The sequence below is a fragment of the Hemicordylus capensis genome, chromosome 2, assembly GCF_027244095.1.
Source record: "Hemicordylus capensis ecotype Gifberg chromosome 2, rHemCap1.1.pri, whole genome shotgun sequence".
Taxonomy (NCBI): domain Eukaryota; kingdom Metazoa; phylum Chordata; class Lepidosauria; order Squamata; family Cordylidae; genus Hemicordylus; species Hemicordylus capensis.
This window is the reverse complement of record NC_069658.1, coordinates 80493150-80513613: the sequence shown is the minus strand read 5'-3', so window position 1 is coordinate 80513613 and position 20464 is coordinate 80493150. Positions and strand designations below refer to the sequence as shown.

Genomic DNA, 20464 nt, shown 5'->3' with positions numbered 1-20464 from the left:
GGTGTGAACCATAATGAAGCTAAAATTGTGTATAACTCTCTCTCTCTATAGATAGATAGATAGATAGATAGATAGATAGATAAAATAAACTGTGTGACTATGTGTATACTGAATAATGAACTGCCTGTGGAAGGACATTGTGTTAGCACAGAACTATTGCCTAGCTAGTTGCACTGTCTGGTGCTTGTGCTCCAAATGGTGGTGCAGTACTGTACGCCTATAGTTGCACAACAGCAGCATGCCTCATTTGTTTTAATTTGGACATTTGTGCAAGAGCACTATAGCACAATTCTGCAAATCCCCATTTTTAAAATGCAACTAAGTGAACTAATTTGCTCACTCTGCCAATAGTTCATTGCTCTGAATGTTGTTCGTTTATAGATATCTAGATACACACACACACACACATAAATTATATAACACATACGTATGCATACATAAATATACATATAAATCACTCAAAATTGTATAAATCATTCTGAATAGATTATTTAAATTAAAATTGTAACTGGACTTGACATCAATTATTACAGAAATGATTGATTGATTGGCTGATTGATTGATCAATCAATCAATCAATCCCGTGTTCCTTATTGACTCTGCACATTTTTTAAACATTGGGCTTCTTGCCAGTAACTGAGACAACCGCTGAAATAGAATGACATATGACCTGTTATTACCAATACATAGCATCTGCTCTATTTTTATAGGGACAATGGAAGCTGACAAAATTATATATTTTATCTTTCTATGGTAATAGTGTAGTTAGACTTTAATTTTTATTTTGGGGTGCTTAAAAATGCTCAAGAACAACATTTCAAATAGCACACTTTTTTTTTTAGAAAAACAAATTATAGCATTATAGTACTATACAAAATGCCTTTGCTCCCACTATATAGTCCCTTAAAATCTGTTCTGTTTTAGTTCCCTACAAAGATTCTTGCAGTTTCTATGCAAATTTCTATGCAAGATCTTATTCTGCATTATCATATATTCTGTTCCTATAACATACATCTTGAAAGTATCACATACTATAAAATGTATCCGGGAATACAATAGGGATGTGCAAATGGATTTGTTGGCAAATCTATTCAGTTTGAATCAGGTTGATTCAATCAATTCAACCTCAAATCAAATCACCATTGGGCCCAAAGGTGATTCTAGGGGTCAAATTGAATCAACACTGATTTGAATCACATTAATTCAGTTATTCAAGCAGCCATTTTATTTGCCCTTTTGGTTGGTTTTCTGACTCTAAATAATGATTGGCTGGAGATCTCCTTGCTTCTTGTTTGGCTTGTTATCATTGAAATCTATAGTTGGCATGGGTGACTGCATCCCCATTGGCTTGAGGCAGAAGGAGGGAGTTTCAAAATAGATACATTTTGAAACTCTCTCCTTCTGCCTCAAGCCAATGGGGATACAGTCACCCATGCCAACTATATAGCTGCCCATGCCAACTATAGATACAGTCGCCCATGCCAACTAAGGGCATACATTTGGCATTGACCTTTCAGCCTTGAACTGAACTGCTGATTGCTGCCTGCCCTGTTGCAGTGGATTCTTCAGACTGCCTGGAGTGGATTCTTCAGACTGCTCCTGCTGCCTGTCTAGCTGACATCCTCTGCTCTGAGAGAATTTTTTCTTTTTTCTTTTTGCTGAAATCACTGACTGGCTGCTGAATCACTGACTCTCTGAACAGCTGAGGGTGGCAGGCACCTGGCCTGCTACCTACCAGCAGGCACTGCAGGTCTTCTTGTGGACTGCGAGAGAGACAGAGAGCCCTTTCTTATGGTTCGTGAGAAAGGGTTTGAAGGGGCAGGGGAGGAAGCCTCACAAAGCTTAATTCGCTCACAGATTATCTCTGTCACTTTGTTGGCCGGGCAGATCGCCCACCCATGATTGCTAGCTGCTGCTGGCAGCAGGGAGTTTGGGGGCTGGGAGACCCCCGGAACTCCCATAATGTAAAGCATGAGTGTGCAGTGCATTATAAAGATTCCCTCGATGCCAGCTGGGAACCCCGCAGTCTCCCAGCCCAGGCTGCAAGCAGGGTTGGCAGATGATCAAAAAATGGGGATAAGGAAATGCTTGCTCCCATAACCTCATTTTAAAAGTGGGCTCTGGAGACAGTTCTGATGATCAGCCAAGACCGGGTTGAGCTTTCTTAGCCCAGTTTTAGCTGATCGTCAGAACAGCCTCAGAACCTGTGTCCTGTGCCTATCTGTCTCTCCCATGTCCCCCCCCCACCCTTTTGCAGGAACAACTGCTATTTATTTTACATAGTATCAGCAACTAGTGACTTAACTAGGTGCTTTGGTTCCCCCGCATCTGCTGGCTGCTTCTCCTCCCCCGCTTTTAATTTTCTCATTCTTTAGGGTGGGTGGGTGCCTACCCTGTGGTGCTCAGCTACACCACTACCCCGGCTGTTGAGTGCCATTGTGTGCTACTTGGCTTGATTGCCTGCAGTTCCCAATCAGACTCTGGCTGAAGATGCCAAAAGACGAAGACTTCAGACATGTAAGCCCCCTTTTTTTTATACACACTCACACACAAACTCATGCACACACACTGGTTAGTTTAAAATGTATTTTAAATTGGGCTTACTTTGGGGGAGCTAATCCTAGATTGGTACTAGAGCTGTCAGGAGGAAGGGTAACTTAAACAGGCCACTGACAAATCCTCTTCCTCACCCCTTAGACTCATCCCATTGGCATTGTTGCTCTTTTGCCCCTCAAAACAGCCTCTCCTCCCTCAAATAAAGCCTGCTCTTTTTGGGGGGGGATTAATTTTATTTTATTTTTAAAGCTGCTGTATGTGGCCCTGGTGGCGCAGTGGTAAAACTGCCGCCCTGTAACCATAAGGTTACAAGTTCGATCCTGACCAGGGGCTCAAGGTTGACTCAGCCTTCCATCCTTCCGAGGTCGGTAAAATGAGTACCCAGAATGTTGGGGGGCAATATGCTAAAAAATCATTGTAAACTGCTTAGAGAGCTCCGGCTATAAAGCGGTATATAAATGTAAGTGCTACTGCTATTGCTATGTGTGCACTACAGTGCTAGCACTGTGTGTGTGGCACACACAACATGAATATAGACCACCACCCCCTACTCCACACACATTTTTTAGATACCAAATTTCTCCCCCATCCCCATTAGAGTTGGGGCTCGAACTAAAAACCTCAAACATGTCTGGGAGGGTGTGAGGAAGATCTAGGAGTAGAGTGGCAGGGAGATAGAGGGGTGATTATGGATACGGTGGGGGTCAATGACAGAGGCCTACTCCCCAAGTCATCCCTGCCACCCCTGCTTTTCGGCTGTGTGCACGCTCACCAACACCAGCTTGGGACGATCAACCATTTCAGATGGTGAAGAATGCCTGCTTCTGCCGGCCGTTCCAGCAGCTTGTCCCCAACTATAAGATCTCCTCATGCACCACCTTCAGCAGGTGGATGGTGCCCTCCCTGTATCGGGCCTGCAGGGAGGCTGTGTGCAGCAGGGCCTGAAACACCAGTGTGCATTTCACTGCTGATCTGTGGGCCAGCTGCAGCAGACAGCATACTGCTTTCCTGTACCTAACTGCACACTGGTGGGGGCAGGAGAGAGAGGGGATCTCATCTGCAGTGCTGGTGCGGACATCATTTTCCATGAAGTGAAGCCCCATTGGGGTTTCATGTGGAGGCTATGGACACAGATCACACCACAGATCAGGGTCATGGACCAACAAGTAGATGCCTGGCTTTCTGGGGAGCCAGGCCTCCAGCAAGGCTTCATGGTCACTGACAATGCAGCTCACATAGCCAGGGCTGCCAAGCAGAGTCAATTTGTGCACATCTGCTGCGTTGCACACGCTTTGAACCTGGTTGTGTAGGATGCACCTGGTCTCAAGGAGGTGAAGGCCAGGCACATTAGAGGGCTCCCACACACAAGCCCTGCTGCTCCATGGCCGCTCTTGTGGAGAAGTGCCACAAAATAGCCAGCCATTTCCACCAGAGTGAAAAAACAAGATGAATACTTAAAGAGAGGCAGCTTGATCCGGACCTGCCTGAAACGTTCCTACCAGGTGGAACTCCACCTTTCTCTTGCTCCAGTGCCTGCAAGAATGAAGCGGCCATCCACAGGCTGGCACAGTGGTGTGGCTTGAATGTGTGCAACCTGTCCAACCAGGACTGAAAGCTCATATCTAAGGTTGTCTTGACACTCAAGCCATCCTTTGTTGCTAAGACTGATCTGCGTCTTTTGTTGCCACCATACCCAGAGCAAGAGGTTGTTCTCTATGGCTGCGGACAGGGTGACACCTCATCACTCATGGCTAGATGCTGAGCTGGTTGAGCAACAGGTCTTCCTGAATGCCAACTTCCCTCTCCTGGCCTATCCTGAACTTGCGGTGGAGGAGGGTGAGTGACTCATGGTCACCCCCACTCACTGACAGCAACCACCACCACTGGCAGCTCATCCTGGCCCAATACCTGATATGTCACAGTCTGCCCCTTATTGCTATTGAAACACTCAGACACACACAAACCCACCCATCCCGCCGTCAGGCCAGGGATGATGGACTGGTGCCTGGAGGCCCAGCACCAATCGGATACTATGGTAGAGCAGGTAGGTAGGTTTGAATTTTGCTTGAAGTATCTGGTTTGCAGGATCTCAGATTGACAAAAGCAGAACTTGGGTGCCTGCCTGCCTTCCTGGAGTGATCTGTTTGTGAAAAGGTGTTGTGGCAAGAAATGGTCCAGACAGTGGCAGTGTCTGTGTAATATTTATTGGTGATTGCTGTTGTTGAGCTCCATGTATGAACTTGACTTTGAGACTAATTGCTTCACTCACTGCTCTGGTCTGCTCTGCAATCTGCATTCTGCTCTGCAAGGTATATTCACTCAATCAAAATGTGGCTGAAGATGTTGCTGTATTTGCTTGCTTTCAAATTCTGGCTACTAAGGGTGCTGCTGTGCTGTGGCAGCTGTCTCAAGTAAGAACAGAGTCATAATTGCGTGAGAGAGCAAATTGTGCCTAAGATGTTACAGAAGTGCCGGCACAGTGGCTGGCAGTAGATTATGGGTCATTTTGAATCATTTTTGGCAATCTACTTCTGAATGTAAATCTGAAATGTGTGTTCTGTTCGAAGGGACAGCTTGTGGGTGCTGTGTGCTATGTTTCTCCCATATGCTATGTTCTTCTAGGGAACAATGGGGAATCAAAACCCATTGGATGGTGGGACATAATGGACAAATCTGATTCGTGTACACTCCTAGAATACAAATTATTCCCATTATCTATACAAGATTAAAATTCACCAATTAATGTGACTTGTACTCATAAGGCTTCTGAGATGAATTTTAACATCACTTAAATCATACTGAAAGGTGTTCTGCCTAGTCACTGATATCAGGGATAACCTGCACCACAATTATCACACCAGTTTTCAACAAGAAAATTGTTTGCTTGTGCATCAAACATCATTCAACAGTTTTCTTTGTACTTACCATATGATTTGAATGCCACTTCATAGAAGAAAGGTGTAATATATTTGGGCTTTTTTATTGCTTGAGTAGAAAGTGCTCATTACCTTTTTTGTGTGTTTATACATAGGAAAAAAACAAAAAAGTTTTCCAAGTGGGATACATCACACTGTTGTAGTGGTTGATTTCCTCAAGATGGTCTTCTGGGGTTTTGGTGCAGTTTGTGGAGGCACAGTTGCAGGTCTGAGAGGAGGAAAGCTACTACTGGGGCTTATTCCCACTCCTCCATTTTCTAGTGGAAAAGGAGGAAGTGGGGGAGGTGGTGGTGGTGGTGGTAAGGGAGGACATTGGTGAGGAAGCTTTCCCAGCATGTGGGCTGCTTCACTGTGCAAGTGAACCTCCCTGTTTTTAATATTATACCGAACATCACAGTCGGCACAATAGCCATGGTACTGCACCTTTTCATTAAATCGTACCCGTTCTCGTGTTCCAGGCTGTGGATACCTGTCTCTTTCAGATCTGTGCATCAGAGGTTGCATTGGAACTTTGTCCAAGTTGCTATTAGGTATACAACATATATCTCCATTTGGAATTTTATTTGGTCCTCCCGGTAAACCTCCATTTCGCAGTAGAGTCCCATTAGTCTTTACAGGATTGGCAGGAGTAACTGGCCTGTGAGGGTCTTCACACTTCACAGGAGTCAACCGTGGAGGTGGTGGTGGTGGATTAGGCTTCCTTAGCACTGTGAGAATGGCAGATGGATGGGATGGGGGCTTAATGAGTGGCGCATTTGCTCGCACTTTGGCTTTTTCCAAACTGGACGCCGTTGTGCTACTTGAACTGCTGTTCAAAGTGTCCGTTTTAGAACTGTCAGTCATCTCATCTTCCAGCTGGAGGTCAGATGTCAGGGTATCAATCTGGTCAACCACCTGCATGAAAACCAAATGCAGATTGTAATAAGGATTGATGAGAATAAAAGAAAGAAGGAGAGTCCATTCAAAATCTGTTTTGCCTTTGCTAACAAACATTTTCCACAATAAACTTTTTTCTTTTTTCATAAAATAAATTCTGTTTCATGCTGAAATAATTCTATGTATACTTATCTCGCCACCCTAAGTGGCAGAGCAGGGAAATGCTTGACTAACAAGCAGAAGGCTGCTCATTCGAATCCCCACTGGTATGTTTCCCAGACTATGGGTAACACCTATATCGGGCAGAAGCGATATAGGAAGATGCTGAAAGGCATCATCTCATACTGCATGGGAGGAGGCAATGATAAACACCTCCTGTATTCTACCAAAGAAAACCACAGGGCTCTGTGTGCACCAGGAGTCAAAATCGACTCGAAGGCACACTTAACCTTTACTTTTATACTTATCTCACCTAAACTACAATGAAACAGCATCTTAACATTCTCAGAAACGAATTTCTGAATTTATATTCCTAAGCTTACATATACAGTAAAAGGTAAAGTTCAATTATTTATTCTTAGCTTAAACTAAATACAGGCTTGCCACAAACTGTTTATGAGCTGACAGTGAACAAAACATATAATACAAAAATATTATGGAGATGAGATGAAAAAGTCATGAAAATATACATGTGCTCTTCTGAATTGGACAATGAAGTGTAATACACTTTTAAACCTAATTAGTACATAACAGTCATCCATTTATATCAACTAGAAATCAGTGGCCAACATGATGTGCAAGGCAATGCCAGGGTTTCCTGATTGGTTGGAACTGCTGTGCACATGGAAGCCAGCCACAACCATGTTATACAGGAGCACACTTAAAACTTAAAACAGTGTGCTCACACTTGCGCAGTGGAACTTACATTCTTTAAGTTCAAGAGGTATATAAATATCCATTGTATGGCATGGCATGGCATGGCATGGCATTGTATGTTTCCAAGTTCTCCTGCACAAGTTCAGGCACACTGTTTTAAGTAGTTGTGCAACTGAACTCTTGCACAACACCATCAGGGATAGTTTCCACATGTACAGTAGTGCCTGCGCAGTAGTACCAGCTGATTGGGAATGCTGACATTGCCTTACCCATTGTGTCAGCCCTTCTTTATATTTTGTTTTCCTAAAACACATCTATTTAATGTTATGAATATTCTGTCTCATTCAAGTGAATAGCAGGGTGGCTTAGAAGAATAACATTAAAAATATCACAAACATTAAAACATAAGGCATATAATAATAGAAGACAGCAGCTATAACTGAACTAAAGCTATAACTGATTAGAACAATGCAAGGGAGAATGAACAGAGCTAAGTAATATTTAAAAATTACCATGAAAATATGGAGTTTACCTGGCACTGAAAAGACAAGAGTGAAGGTGACACGCTTATTTATCTGAGGGAGCTGCAAAGTTCAGGCACCACCATTGAAAGGGCCACCACCCACCTCACCTCTAAAAGCACGAACACTCCAGAAAGGGCCTCTGAAACTGACCTTAACTCTTAGGTAGGTAGGTACAGGAGCAGGAGCTCCTTCAATTACTCGGCTCATTAAGGGCCTTAAAAGTTAAACCTATTAAAACTACTCAACTTCAGAAATAATCCAAAGCAGAGCTATTTCACTGGTGGGGTGGGATCTATTAACCGGCCAATTTCAATGCACTATTTTTTATGATGAGATTCCAAATTTTACATTGCATCTGTTTCTCAAATATTTTGAGCAACACAACCACCACCTGCCACTTCTAAACTTGTTTTTCCTTCCAGGCCATTCTGGTTTGGATGCGTTCAAGGACTGCAACTGCTCATTTCCAGATGGTTCACTTATAATGCATAGGCATGAATTTATTATAGCACAGCTTCCAAAAGTGTATTCTCTATGAAACAGACAAGGGTACTATCTTTCTGACTTTGTTTCACATATCCTAAAGTATGGGAGCAGCTTCAGCCCTCTAGAGAGCAAAGCTGAGTTTACCAAAGAAACACGGGATATGCTTTCAGTGTTCATATTGATATGTGAAATGTTGTAGGGTATGAAATGTGGGAAGATAGACACATATATTTGGGCTGTACATGACTTTTGTCCCACATTTCATACCCTACAACATCTCAAATAGCAATATGAAAACTGAGTGTTATTGTACCCTTCCTCAAGGAACTCATGGCTACCTGCTTTAATCCTCAATGATACTGAAGAGCACAGAAACCATCATGGGAGTTAAGATGGGCTAAAAGAGAGTGGCTAGCCTAAGAACACCAGTATTCTATTCAATTCAGTTTTATTATTACAGCCTTAAGCCAACTAAGAACACCAGTATGCTTCATGACTGAGATCACATTTGAACCTGAGACGCCTTGGTCATAGTCGAAACAGACTAGCCATAACACCATATTAGTTCTCAGAATAGCTTTCTGTGTCTCATGTATTTACAGCTTATTTGTGCTCTTCCCCACCAATACATTCAAAATTCAAGGAAACTCTGTCCAAACCCTTTCGCTAAACAGACAGGGCAGGGGGGAGGGGGAAGAAACATGAAAGAACAAAATGCTCAAAGCAAATCTGAGAACAGCAACATTTTTATTGAAACATTTTTTGATAATTATTCTTTTGCTGTTTCCTATCTCTGTAGAGATTTTTTTACCAAGATAAAAAAGAGTGTTTTTTCCTTTTAAAAGGGAAAGATTAAAACATTAGTTTACAGTTGTTTTGAAGACAATGAAAAGAAAACCTTAAAAGGTTCTCTAATTTCTCAGATTTTTCATATTATCTTAATACACAGAAAAAGGATTTACATTTACACTTCTCAGAGCAGTTGTTTGAACAATTATTAAACAGCATGGCTGTGCAGATTTTCTACAAATACTAGGGTTGGAGGCCTATTTGCCTTTGGCGTACTTTCACCTGAATCAAAATGCCATCTGGTTGGGGCCGAAGCAGGCTGAAAGAAAGAAAGCCAGACTGGCGTGGCCCTTTGCAGCGTTGCTCCAGCCTCTACTACTCCCACCCCTAAAAGTATTTACAGGACCTGGCAGGAGGCAGGAGATGAACTGCTTTCCTGAATCTTGGCTCCTGGTGGTGGCTTGAATTTTAAAATGTCTTTTTAAAATGTTACTTTATTATGGATAAGTAGATATTTGTTCTGTTGTTTTTGCATGGTTTCTGTATGCCCTGTTTTACACTCTTATCTTCCCATTTAACTTGGAAAGTTCATGCAATGAATGTTGGAAATGATGTATGTATACTTTGCCGCAGTTGATCGTAAAGATCATCTTTATTTTCCCCTTCAGTGTATGAGCACTAGATGCCAAGATTCCCCTTTTCCCTGTGGTGTTTGAATCAATACAGATATGCACACATGTCCATAAGAAACTTGGGGGAGGGGGGGTGGGCGGAAGGCACACACTGAAATTTTTGCCACCAATTTTATGGGGAAAAGAGTGTGCCAGCATGAAAACCAGATCAGGTAATTCAGAACTGAGGCAGAAAATCAGATGAGGGGAGCACAGTGAAATGGCTGTAAAATAATTTCCTTCGGCATCATCTTACTCCCTCCTAAAACTTTATCAGGACTGGCAGGGGCCAAGAGACCAGCTTTTATAAGTCCTGTAGTCATTGCTGCAGCCTCGAAAAAGACTATAAATTCAAGGAGCACCTGGACTTTCCTGGGACTCTGGGGAAACAGGGGGAAAATGCGTAGTATCAGGGATAGGGCTTCAAGCAGCTGAAGTGTTCAGCCCAGTTTGCTTTGATTTGACCAGAGGTGCACCTAGGTAATTTTGGAGCCTGGACCTAAAGGCCTTTGGAGCCCCTGCCCCACCCCAATGCAAGTTAAGCATCATCCTCCTACATACACACACACACATGCGCGCACGCACACACACACCCCATGGCAGTATTTTTAACACATGGGTTCTTTAGGGCCCAAACAACAACTGAACTCACAAGAATGCAAGAATATAAAACAGGTGTATTTATACAAATATGCATTAGCAGAAACATTTCAAAAATTTCAACATGCAACTTAACGTATTCCCATCTCATGTTTCTTTCCCCATTCCCCCCTCTGTCTCTAAAGAGGATTTGGGGGCTCCCAGGGCACCCCTGAACTTTAGCCCTGGAAATCCAGGGGTAAGAGCACCACTGGCTTTGACCTTCCCTTCAACCCCCAGATGGTGCTTCACTATGGGCAGAAGGTGGTCAAATCACCCTGTGTGAACCCCTGAAGCTTCACACATTCCTGCCAACATGTCCCTATTTTCCCAATCAAGTGAATATATATAAAATCTCCCAATGCTGATGAAACAAAGAGTTGGGGGAGTGCACTCCTCCCAGAGATGTGACTGGTCTTAGGGTCTCCATACCATCAGAATAACCTTCCTGTAATCTCAGAACTTTCCAGTATCATTACAGTCTAGTCACAATTGACAAAGCAGAGAAAGTTTTGTCAGACTACTAAAAATTGATTTGACCTCATTTTGCTCTTCAAAAAAAACACGGTTCAAAGCTGAATTTCCCAAAAGCTTGGATGGGTAGCAACAGTTTCAATACAAAATCCTTAAAATTATAGGAACTAGAAAATCATTAACTGGTAGTTGGAATTTGAACCCAAATGCAAGCTTGACCATGAAGTAGGGCTTCAGTTAATCCTTTAGAGCCCTGCAGTTGCTACTATTTCCATGAGGTGGATCTAGTTAATTTCAGACTTCTATAATTTGGCCTCTGCAAACAAAACCAATACTAATATGATTTTCTCACTATCATTTGAGAAGAGGTTTTTTAAAGCCATTGAAGCAGGGTGTGTGTGTGTGTGTGTGGTTTGTTTAATATATTATCAGTTTCTGTACCAGAACAAAGTGACAGTCTGAATCTGGAGTCTCATTCAGGATTGGACAATTAACCAGAGCTGTTCATTGATTATTTATGTTGTAAACAGATTTATAAACTGATTTTAAGACTGACAAAACTCAGTCAGATCTGTCATATATATGCCTTATTGTCACGAACAGAAATATAAACTTGGATTTTGACTTTCAAAACCCATCTCTTTAGATATGTTAGATATGTTAGGCATCTCTTTAGATATGTTAGTCAGGGTTTCAGACTCTCATGCAATTGTCAAGATGCCTGTCATTAACAGGATATGAAAATCAAGTAACAAACACACAAACAGTTGCATTTTAGCCTGCTAGAAGTGCATACAACACTTGAGATCATAATTAAAATCCAAAACCAGAAATAAATAATTCAGATACACACTGCACCAAATTCAGTTACACCTCGAAGCATACACTCACTCTGTTCTTAAGAATTGTAGGACTTCTTACCAATTTTATTTGGTGCATTTATTTCTCACTAGACTTTGAAAAAACTGAACTTTCCACTTTGCAAACCTTAGAGTGAATAAAAACATGCTGGATAGATTCCAATTCTACAAAGTTGGAAAGACTAGCTAGAATATATCAAATATTTAATATGTGGATAATGAACAGGTCAGTATGAAAGAAAAAAACATAAACATCAAATAATTTAATGCCACATTTTTTTAAAAAAATGATATTTTAATATCTACAGTGCTTGTACCACAAATGCTCACTAGACACAGATAACTACAGGAAACAAAAAATAAATAAACATTTGCTTATGATTGCAACAAGACTACTATTCAGATTTTCACTTATTATGCTGGACAAAGGTCTGCTGCACTAAATAACTTGGAACACAACCTTCCACCAGGCATAAAACCAGACATAGAACAAGGATTTTCTAGATCCTTGTCAGTCGGGTTTCAGGCATAGCACGGAAATGGCACTGGTCATTCTGGTTGATGACCTTGATGAGGGTAGCACTCCACTCTGGGTCCTTTTAGATCTCTCAGCAGCTTTCGATACCATCGACCATGGTATCCTTCTGTAGTGCCTGCACTGGTTCGGTATTGGGAGCACTGTTTTGCAGTAGTTCCGTTCCTTCCTTAGTGAGCTTTTTCAGTCAGTGCGCATTGGTGACAAGTGTGCTACCCTGTGGCCACTCCTTTGTTGGGTCCCTCAGGTCTCAGTTCTCATACCCATTCTTTTTATCATCTTCATGAAAATGCTGTGACAGGTCATTCGTCGGCCAACTGCTGAGTCTGAGTATCTCTCTGGACGGGTTTGTGCTGCCCCGAAGGAGGTGGTCCATGACTTGGGGGCCCTCTTGGACTCACAGCTCCTGCTCAAGCAGCAGGTGGAGGCTGTGGCTAGAGGTGCCTTTGCTCAGAGGTGCCTTTGCCCAGAGGTGCCTTTGCCCAGCTTTGGCTGGTCCACCAGTTGTGGCCCTATCTCGACTGGCAGGCCCTGGCAACAGTAACTCATGCCCTCATCATCTCTCATCTGGATAACTGTAATGTGCTCTACCTGGGGTTGCCTTAAAGACATCCCAGAAGCTTCAGTTGGTCCAGAATGTGGCGACTGCTTATGGGCACTAGAAGATAGGATAGTGTTACACCTCTCCTGTGGTTGTTGCACTGGTTACCTATCTGCTTCCAGGTCCAATTCAAAGTGCTAGTTCTTACCTTTAAAACCCTTCTGGGCTTAGTGCCTGTTTATTTTCAGATCCGCATCTCCTGGCTAGTTCCATCCCATCCTGTGAAATCTTCTCAGGTTGCCCTTCTTTTAGTCCGTGGTCTTAGAGAGGTCGATAGTACTAGAGCCCATGAAAGGGCTTTTTCTGTTGCTGCCCCTTCACTCTGGAACTCTTCCCCCCACCATTCGGTCTGCCTCCTCCCTTTCAGCCTTTAAAACCTTATTGAAGACATTTCTTTTCCACCAGGCCCTTTAATGTATTTATTTTTAAAATCTTAAATGCTATAAACAAACAAACAAACAAACAAAAATACATGAAATAAATGGGCTGGTTTGAAAAAGGTTGCTCAATCCATTTTGAGAACAGTTGTTTTTTCAACCCATAAGCTAAATATTGATGTCTGTCTGCTTGTCTTCTGTTTAAGGGAGAAGTGCTCAGAGCTCCTGAAATAGACCAGGACAAAATTTTAACTTAAATTTAACTTTTATCCATATGGATCATAATGCCCAATCTAAGTGAGTATTAAACAGACAGAAAAGTGTTTTTGGGTATTGAGGAACAGAAATAAATTGATAAAATTAGTTCAACACATACTGAGCACCAATCTAACGTTCAGTGTTAGGTCAATGCAAACATTATCAGTGGAAGAGGTCATTATGTACACTACAGTGTTGTTTATGTTACTAACAGGGGCGTTGCTAGGTACTCAAAAGATCTGGGGCCCAGGTTTACAGCCTCACTTTTGATGGGTAATTCAGTTATGCTCCCCTCCAAAATAATTATGTCTGATTCCACCTCAAAGGGAAATTGAAGGAGACAAGTGCTGTATTGAGGGCTAAAGAATCTGTTTTGTTCCCAGCACTTTTAGGGAGGAGACAGATGAAAAATAATCATTGCTGCTGAAGCAGCAGCAGAGGCACCAGCCCATCACTCATGGAGGAGGTGGCTGATGTGATTCAGGGTTTCAACGTAGCCCCATGGGCCACGTTCTCCCTGGTTATTAGGCAGCCAGGGATTGCCTTTGTGGAGCACAAGATTCCACAACAGTGCTCGGAACTTTCTAAGTGTACTGAGCTCAGAATGGGGTCATTCCATTCTGAGCTCAGAACAGGCCCTTCATTTAAAGGGCATTCTGTTCTGAGCTCGGAACACTCAGAACAGCCCAGTTGTGGTCGGAGCATTCTGACTGCAAACCATTCTGCACATCCCTACTGGGAATGTGCTTCATGCAAGAAAAATAGCCCCATCCCCTAAGGGGAATATCTTACAGTGCTCATATGTGTTCTCCCATTCAAATGCAAACCAGGACATGACAGGCCCTGCTTAGCAAAGGGAACTATTCATGCTTTCTACCACAAAACCAGCTCTCCTCTTGCAGTGGCACAGACATGTAAGTCAGAAGTGCCTGTATTGGAAGTAGTTCCACTCACTGCTGCTCACTTGTGCTTTTAAACACCTGATTTGCAAACGATCCATACTTACAAAACTCCACACCATACTAAATGCATGAAGTCCCCAACTTACAATCCACACATACGTTCCCTCATAGGAACTATATACATTCTTAATTATGAGTAGCCAATTTACACACTAACTTATGAAACACAACCAATTTGTAAGTTGCAAAACCTTACATTTTAGGTATTTAGGTCCTAAATACCTTTCTGCCCTCTGCAACAGCACCAACTAAATATGAAAGGAAACTGAACACAGAGGGCAGTTTCACAAAAAATGTGATAAGTAAGGTTTCTGTGAACCACTAGTGTGTGCTCCTGGCATGAGCTGCTACTTCTGTGCCAGTTGTGTTGTCCACACCCAGAAATGTTGGCTTATCCTCCTGCAGTACTTCCATCTGTAACCAAGATGTGAAGTTGGTTTGGACAGTGTGACTGGTACAGAAGTAGCAGCTTGTGCTGGAGGTGTGAACTTGCATGGAACCCACAGTTTGTGGCAAGCTTGCTTGCTGTGTTATGCGTGAACATGCCCACAGGCTTGTTCTGTTCTCTTTCACAGAACTATGAGATCTGTGCCAAAGAATATTTTGTAAAGAGAGCTGGACCTCTAGGAAGCATATATTATGCTTAAACCATGAGGCCATTCACACAATTGAAAACTATGTTCTACCCAGGTTTAGGAAACTGTGTGTGCTCCCAATTTTCAGTTGTGTGGAAGCAAGGTAGGACAAAAAGCTACCTAGGTTTGCCTCCTACCTTGCTTCCATACAATCACTTCTACCCAGATTTTTCTCCTGTCTTCCACACATCCAAAAACTGGGAGTACACGCAGCTCCCAAACCTGGGTAGAATACCATTTTTGATTGTGTGAATGACCTCCATGTCTTCTAAAGATCATACATGTATAATATCAGCAGAAACAATTTGAGTATTGAATGTACTAGCTCCAGTGTTCTGGAATACCAAGATAAGGAAGGCTAAACATTTTTCTACAGATATGGCCTACAATTCCTGTATAATTCCACAAACTTGTTACTTTCTACAAAGTTCAGAATGCAACCTAAATAAAGTTCTCTTCCTGCTGCTGCTGCTTCTCCTTGTTGTTACTGTTGTTTATAAAGAATGTAGCTCTCCCACACAGTAAAATATATCAGGTTATATCATATGTAGTTGCTACATTTTAATTCATTAATTTCAGTCACATAAGATTGAGGGAGAAAATGACAAGGATAACAAAGAGATTTCTCATTTCAAGGTCAAATAATTTCAATCTACCAAAAATAACAATAAATAAGACATACTACCAGTGGTGAGTCCAGAAGATATCTAAAAAGGTAGCTAAAAGCACCTTAAGAGCAGGATTTAATGGCATTCTAATTTGACATTTGATTGTCCATTGACTTCGACAGCAAGACAAAAACCCAGCTTGTCAGATCACCCGGGTTTCACTTCTGGTGCTTTGCCTTTAATTTCAGCTAAGGTTTAATTAGAAATGTGAATAAAACAAATCCCATTTCCCCTGCTTAATTAAACTTAGTTGTCACTTCTCACCAGCTTTTTCTTTTTATATTTTTGGATATTACTGTGTATCCTTCTGTGGCAACAGAAGTTGAGTATACATATTTTAAAATTATGCTGCACCTTTAAAGCAGGTTACTTCAATTTTTCTGTGGCATTTACAACTAGGTGAGCTTCAGAGCAGCAATAAGAAGATTCACTTCCTGGGCATGCATATTAAAGAAATAAATTAATTTTCTTTTCATGGAGCTTTTCCTCTGCTGCATTTATAAAAAACTGAACATGCCTCTTTGCTGTTAACTATAGACTCCAAGACATTAGCATTCATAGTTTTTTTGGTCCATCACTGTGAAGGAGCAAAATAACTAAGCTGATGATATTAAAGGGAATGTTACAATTTTTCATATTTTATAGTACAACACACAATTAGTTTTCATGTAGATAAGAAGATGCATAATGGCAATCCAGGCTTCTGAGAGCTTCAAAATTATTTACATTACCCTGCTCTGAAAGCCGGCATGCCACATTATTTGCCATTTCACAGATCTTCAAAGCTATGGAACTATATTCTTCAAAGAAGAGAGACTATGAGTGATTACAGGTATTTTTGACACTACATAATGTTATACAGAAAGCATAATTACATCAAGCTTTGATGAATTAGTGTGTGAAAATTACAAGCAACAAGTATAGAAGCCATGCTTGCAACTACTGAACTTTGCCAAGAAAATGCAACCAATTTTTTATCCATATAAAAATACCAATTTTCTCAATTAACTACAAAAATCATCCAGTTTCTATTAAAAAGTCTTTCACTTCTACCATGGTTTTATCATCAGGTACACTACAGCCGCATATGCATGTAATGGCAAACCGCAGGTAGAAGAACTTACGGTTAATTTTTGTTACCATGAATCACATTGCAGACATTCTTCCAATTGTAGCCCGGCAACCTCCAGTTTCAGGGCAGGGCTACTCCCTCTTCCTGCTCTGCTGAGGCCACATCCCCACAAGCTCCATAGTGCTTGCATTGCCAGACTGTGAGCAAGGTGTCAGAACATCTGCAGGGCAGCAGCCATTGGTCACAATCTTCAAGGGGGCATGCTGAGCATGCTCATGCCCTTTCAGAATGGACCACCCACCCTTGGAAGGGAAAGGGCATTTAAATCCTTCCTTTAATCCTTTTAAGCCCTTCTCCTGACAGCAATTGCAGCCCCCCTCGTAAGAGCTCTGCAGCAAAACAGTCCCACACAAGCACAATTACTGTCAATGGGGGGAGGGGTGGAGAGGGGCACTATTTTTCTGTTACTCCTGGAAGGATCACAATGACTTACTAGGAGGGAATATGTATATGAGGGAGGGCAAAAGATCCTGGGGTCTGGTGAACTGTGACCAAGGATGCTTTTGCGATGGCAGACCCAGGCAGATCAGTCCAGGAACACCTAAGCACACTCCTGCCCCCATGTCGGCCTGCCATCCAGGGATAAACCCTCTCATGAGATGGCAAGTCCACTGGGGAGGACCAGAGGTTCAGTGAGCTTTGGGCCTCCATCAGACTGCACTCTCATGAGGTAGGCCATCCCAAATAAAGGCCCCCCCTGCTTCTGTGGGACCCCTGTTACCTCTGGTAAATAACAGAACTTTTACACCATGACCCTCTCCTTTCCAGGCAACCATTTCATACTCCCAAGCAGTATTGACAAATCCATGTGTCCAGGTGGTACTGGCTGGGCAGACTGGGAAACATCAGCACAGGGAATAGATCCTTACTCTCATTCAAAATTTCCAAGGTTTGGAATGACATTGCAGTGTATGCAGATCAGTCACCATGGGGAATCATGGGTAAGGGGAGCTATGATCATCAGTGATCCCAGGAAAGTAGGGTGGCCATTAGAGGCAAAAAACAAACATAGATATGAGCCAATGGATAACCGGATTGGCAGAGGGACTGCTTGGGCTGCTTCTTTACCACAGTCATCAGGATGGGGAGAGGTGTTCCCATGGTACACATCCCTGCAGCTGCAGCTTGCTTATGTTGAGCAACCAGGCTGGTGGACAGCTGCTATCTGGCCCACATGTTTGTCTCATGGCATTTCATTCTCATGAGAGAGCGGTCCATTTCGGAGCAGCATCCATCATCATCACACAGGGAGAAGCTCTCCCATGACTGGAGGCAATACTGCTCCTGCTTAATGGTTCCTATCATGAGTAACACCAGGGACTGCATGCTTTTACCCAAAGGGAAGGTGCTGGACCTCTCTTCCCCAACTTCATTATACAAAAAGTAGAGTGGAGCCATTCAAGAATCCTGGTTGGAATTCTTCTTTGAAGATGGCAGCGTTATGTCTGAATACCCATGTTATATTTGCATCAATCTAATCAGGTTGCCCTGTTTATGGTGCCACTGTGACTGCATGTGCTCATGAACATACTTCTTTATCAGTTTCCTTTTGGAGACCCAAGTGCCCATCTTGCCATCCCATCCCTTTTCTCTTCTGATTGCCTGAGTGGGGAACAAGAGACACAGTGGGGAAAAGGCACCCCCCGTCACTTTTTGGGACAGCATGGTGGGACAACATGGTGCCCCTGTTGCTGGGCAATGGCTTGAGGAGAGCAAAGACAAGGCGAATGAGTGCTCAGAGAGGTGGCCAGTGAAGCATGGAAGGCATAGAGTCGACATGTTCATGGGCAGGTCTGGGCTACCCTCTCTATTTTTCAGTTCCAGAAACAGCACAAAAACCCACATTCTGAATAACGCTGCCGTCTTCCATCCTCAGGTTGGAGCAGCAAAACTCACTACAAACCAAAGGTTCCAAGTGGAGTTTGGTGAGGGAAACTGCAGGTTGCTTTTGCTGTGAAACCACGGTTTCACGCGTTCAGAAATACATGAATTCCAACCTCTGTCCCATTCAACTCCGGTTTGGTGTTACGTGTGAATGCAGCCAATGTTGTTCCAAGTATAGGAAGAGTGTGATTAAAAAATAATACAACAGGAAAGCATTAAGGGAAATCATAAATACAAATAGTCAGTGGCAGATATCGAGACTAATGCATCAATGGAAGAATGTTTTCAATTGCATATGTGGGGGAGGGGCAATTTTCAATCATTCTCCATGCAGCTGCCTTTGACTCCCAAAATTATGTAACTGAGGGTACTCTAACCCTCAGGTTATCAGACTATATCAATGTTTTCAGCAGCCATAGACAGGTGCAGAGGGAAAGCGGGATCATTGAAAATCACCCCTCCCCACTTATTTATTTATTTATTTGATTTCTATACCGCCCTTCCAAAAATGGCTCAGAGCAGTTTACACAGAGAAATAATAAATAAATAAGATTGATCCCTGTCCCCAAAGGGCTCACAGTCTAAAAAGAAACATAAGATAGACACCAGCAACAGTCACTGGAGGTACTGTGCTGGGGGTGGATAGGACCAGTTACTCTCCCCCTGCTAAATAAAGAGAATCACCATATTCAAAGGTGCCTATTTGCCAAGTTAACAGGGACCACTTACACAACAGAAAACACTCTTCTACATACAATGTAGTCTGTATGTCAGGCAGTAGGTTTATCTGGATCAGAAAAAATAAGCAGACATCCATACCTATCTTAAGGTAATACTGGAAGTTGTCAAGTTGATTCTTAAACATGAGTTCTTAGAACTTGAAGTTTGAAGAACCAGCACAGCGTAGCGGTTAGAGTGTTGGACTAGGACCGGGAAGACCCAAGTTCAAATCCCTATTCAGCCATGAAACTCACTGGGTGACTCTGGGCCAGTCATGTATCTCTCAGCCTAACCTACCTTACAGGGTCATTGTGAGGATAAAAATAACCATGTATACTGCTCTGAGCTCCTCGTAGGAAGAGCGGGATATAAGTGTAAAAATAAATAAATAGAAAAAAATAGAATAAAATAAAATAAAATCACTAGTAATGCAATAACAATGGATACTTTTAACCAAAGCATTGTTGATTGTAAGAAGATAATTTAGTGCTGAAACCAATGTGCAAGTACAAATTCTTGTAGTTTGCAAATGACATCTTAGGTACTGCTCATTTTCTCAGAACTGGTGATGTCCAGGTTAATGTATCCCTAATGGCAGCCTGCATATCTAATCTGGTGTCTTAGGAAGGCACTTATTCCAAATTGTTTTCCAAACTTATCCCTTCAGAATATTTCCTTAATGTAACTTGATGATAAACATTTCATAGAAATCTCACATACCGGCTATGTTCAAGAAAAAAAAATCCTCATTTGCAAAGATAAGTTAATAATGAGATCTCATGTCAGACAAAGAAGTCATCCTCACACTCAAAAAATGTGTTCTATCTGGGTTTTGGAATTGTGTGTGCTCCCAAGTTTTGGTTGTGTGGAAGCAAGGTAGGAAGAAATCCTGGGTAGCTTTTCTTTATACCTCCTTCCACATAATCACTTCTACCCAGGTTTTCCTCTTTCCCTCTTACCTTGTTTCCACACAACTGAAAACTGGGAGCACACACAACTCACAAA

The 20464-nt window shown here is 42.3% G+C and overlaps 1 protein-coding gene across 5 annotated transcripts in view; it reads right to left on the bottom strand.

Annotated features, from left to right (window-relative positions):
* PRR16 (proline rich 16) overlaps nucleotides 1-20464 on the bottom strand; it is a 168735-nt gene that overhangs the window by 58701 nt on the left and 89570 nt on the right. For 4 of the 5 annotated variants that reach the window (XM_053288301.1, XM_053288305.1, XM_053288306.1 and 1 more), the window contains one exon: nucleotides 5482-6386. In XM_053288301.1, the coding sequence (XP_053144276.1) occupies nucleotides 5622-6386 (765 nt within the window). In that variant the 3' untranslated portion in view covers nucleotides 5482-5621. Of the gene's footprint in view, nucleotides 1-5481; nucleotides 6387-12971; nucleotides 13986-20464 lie in introns of those variants that run through there. The other variant, XM_053288304.1, reaches the window with a different exon arrangement.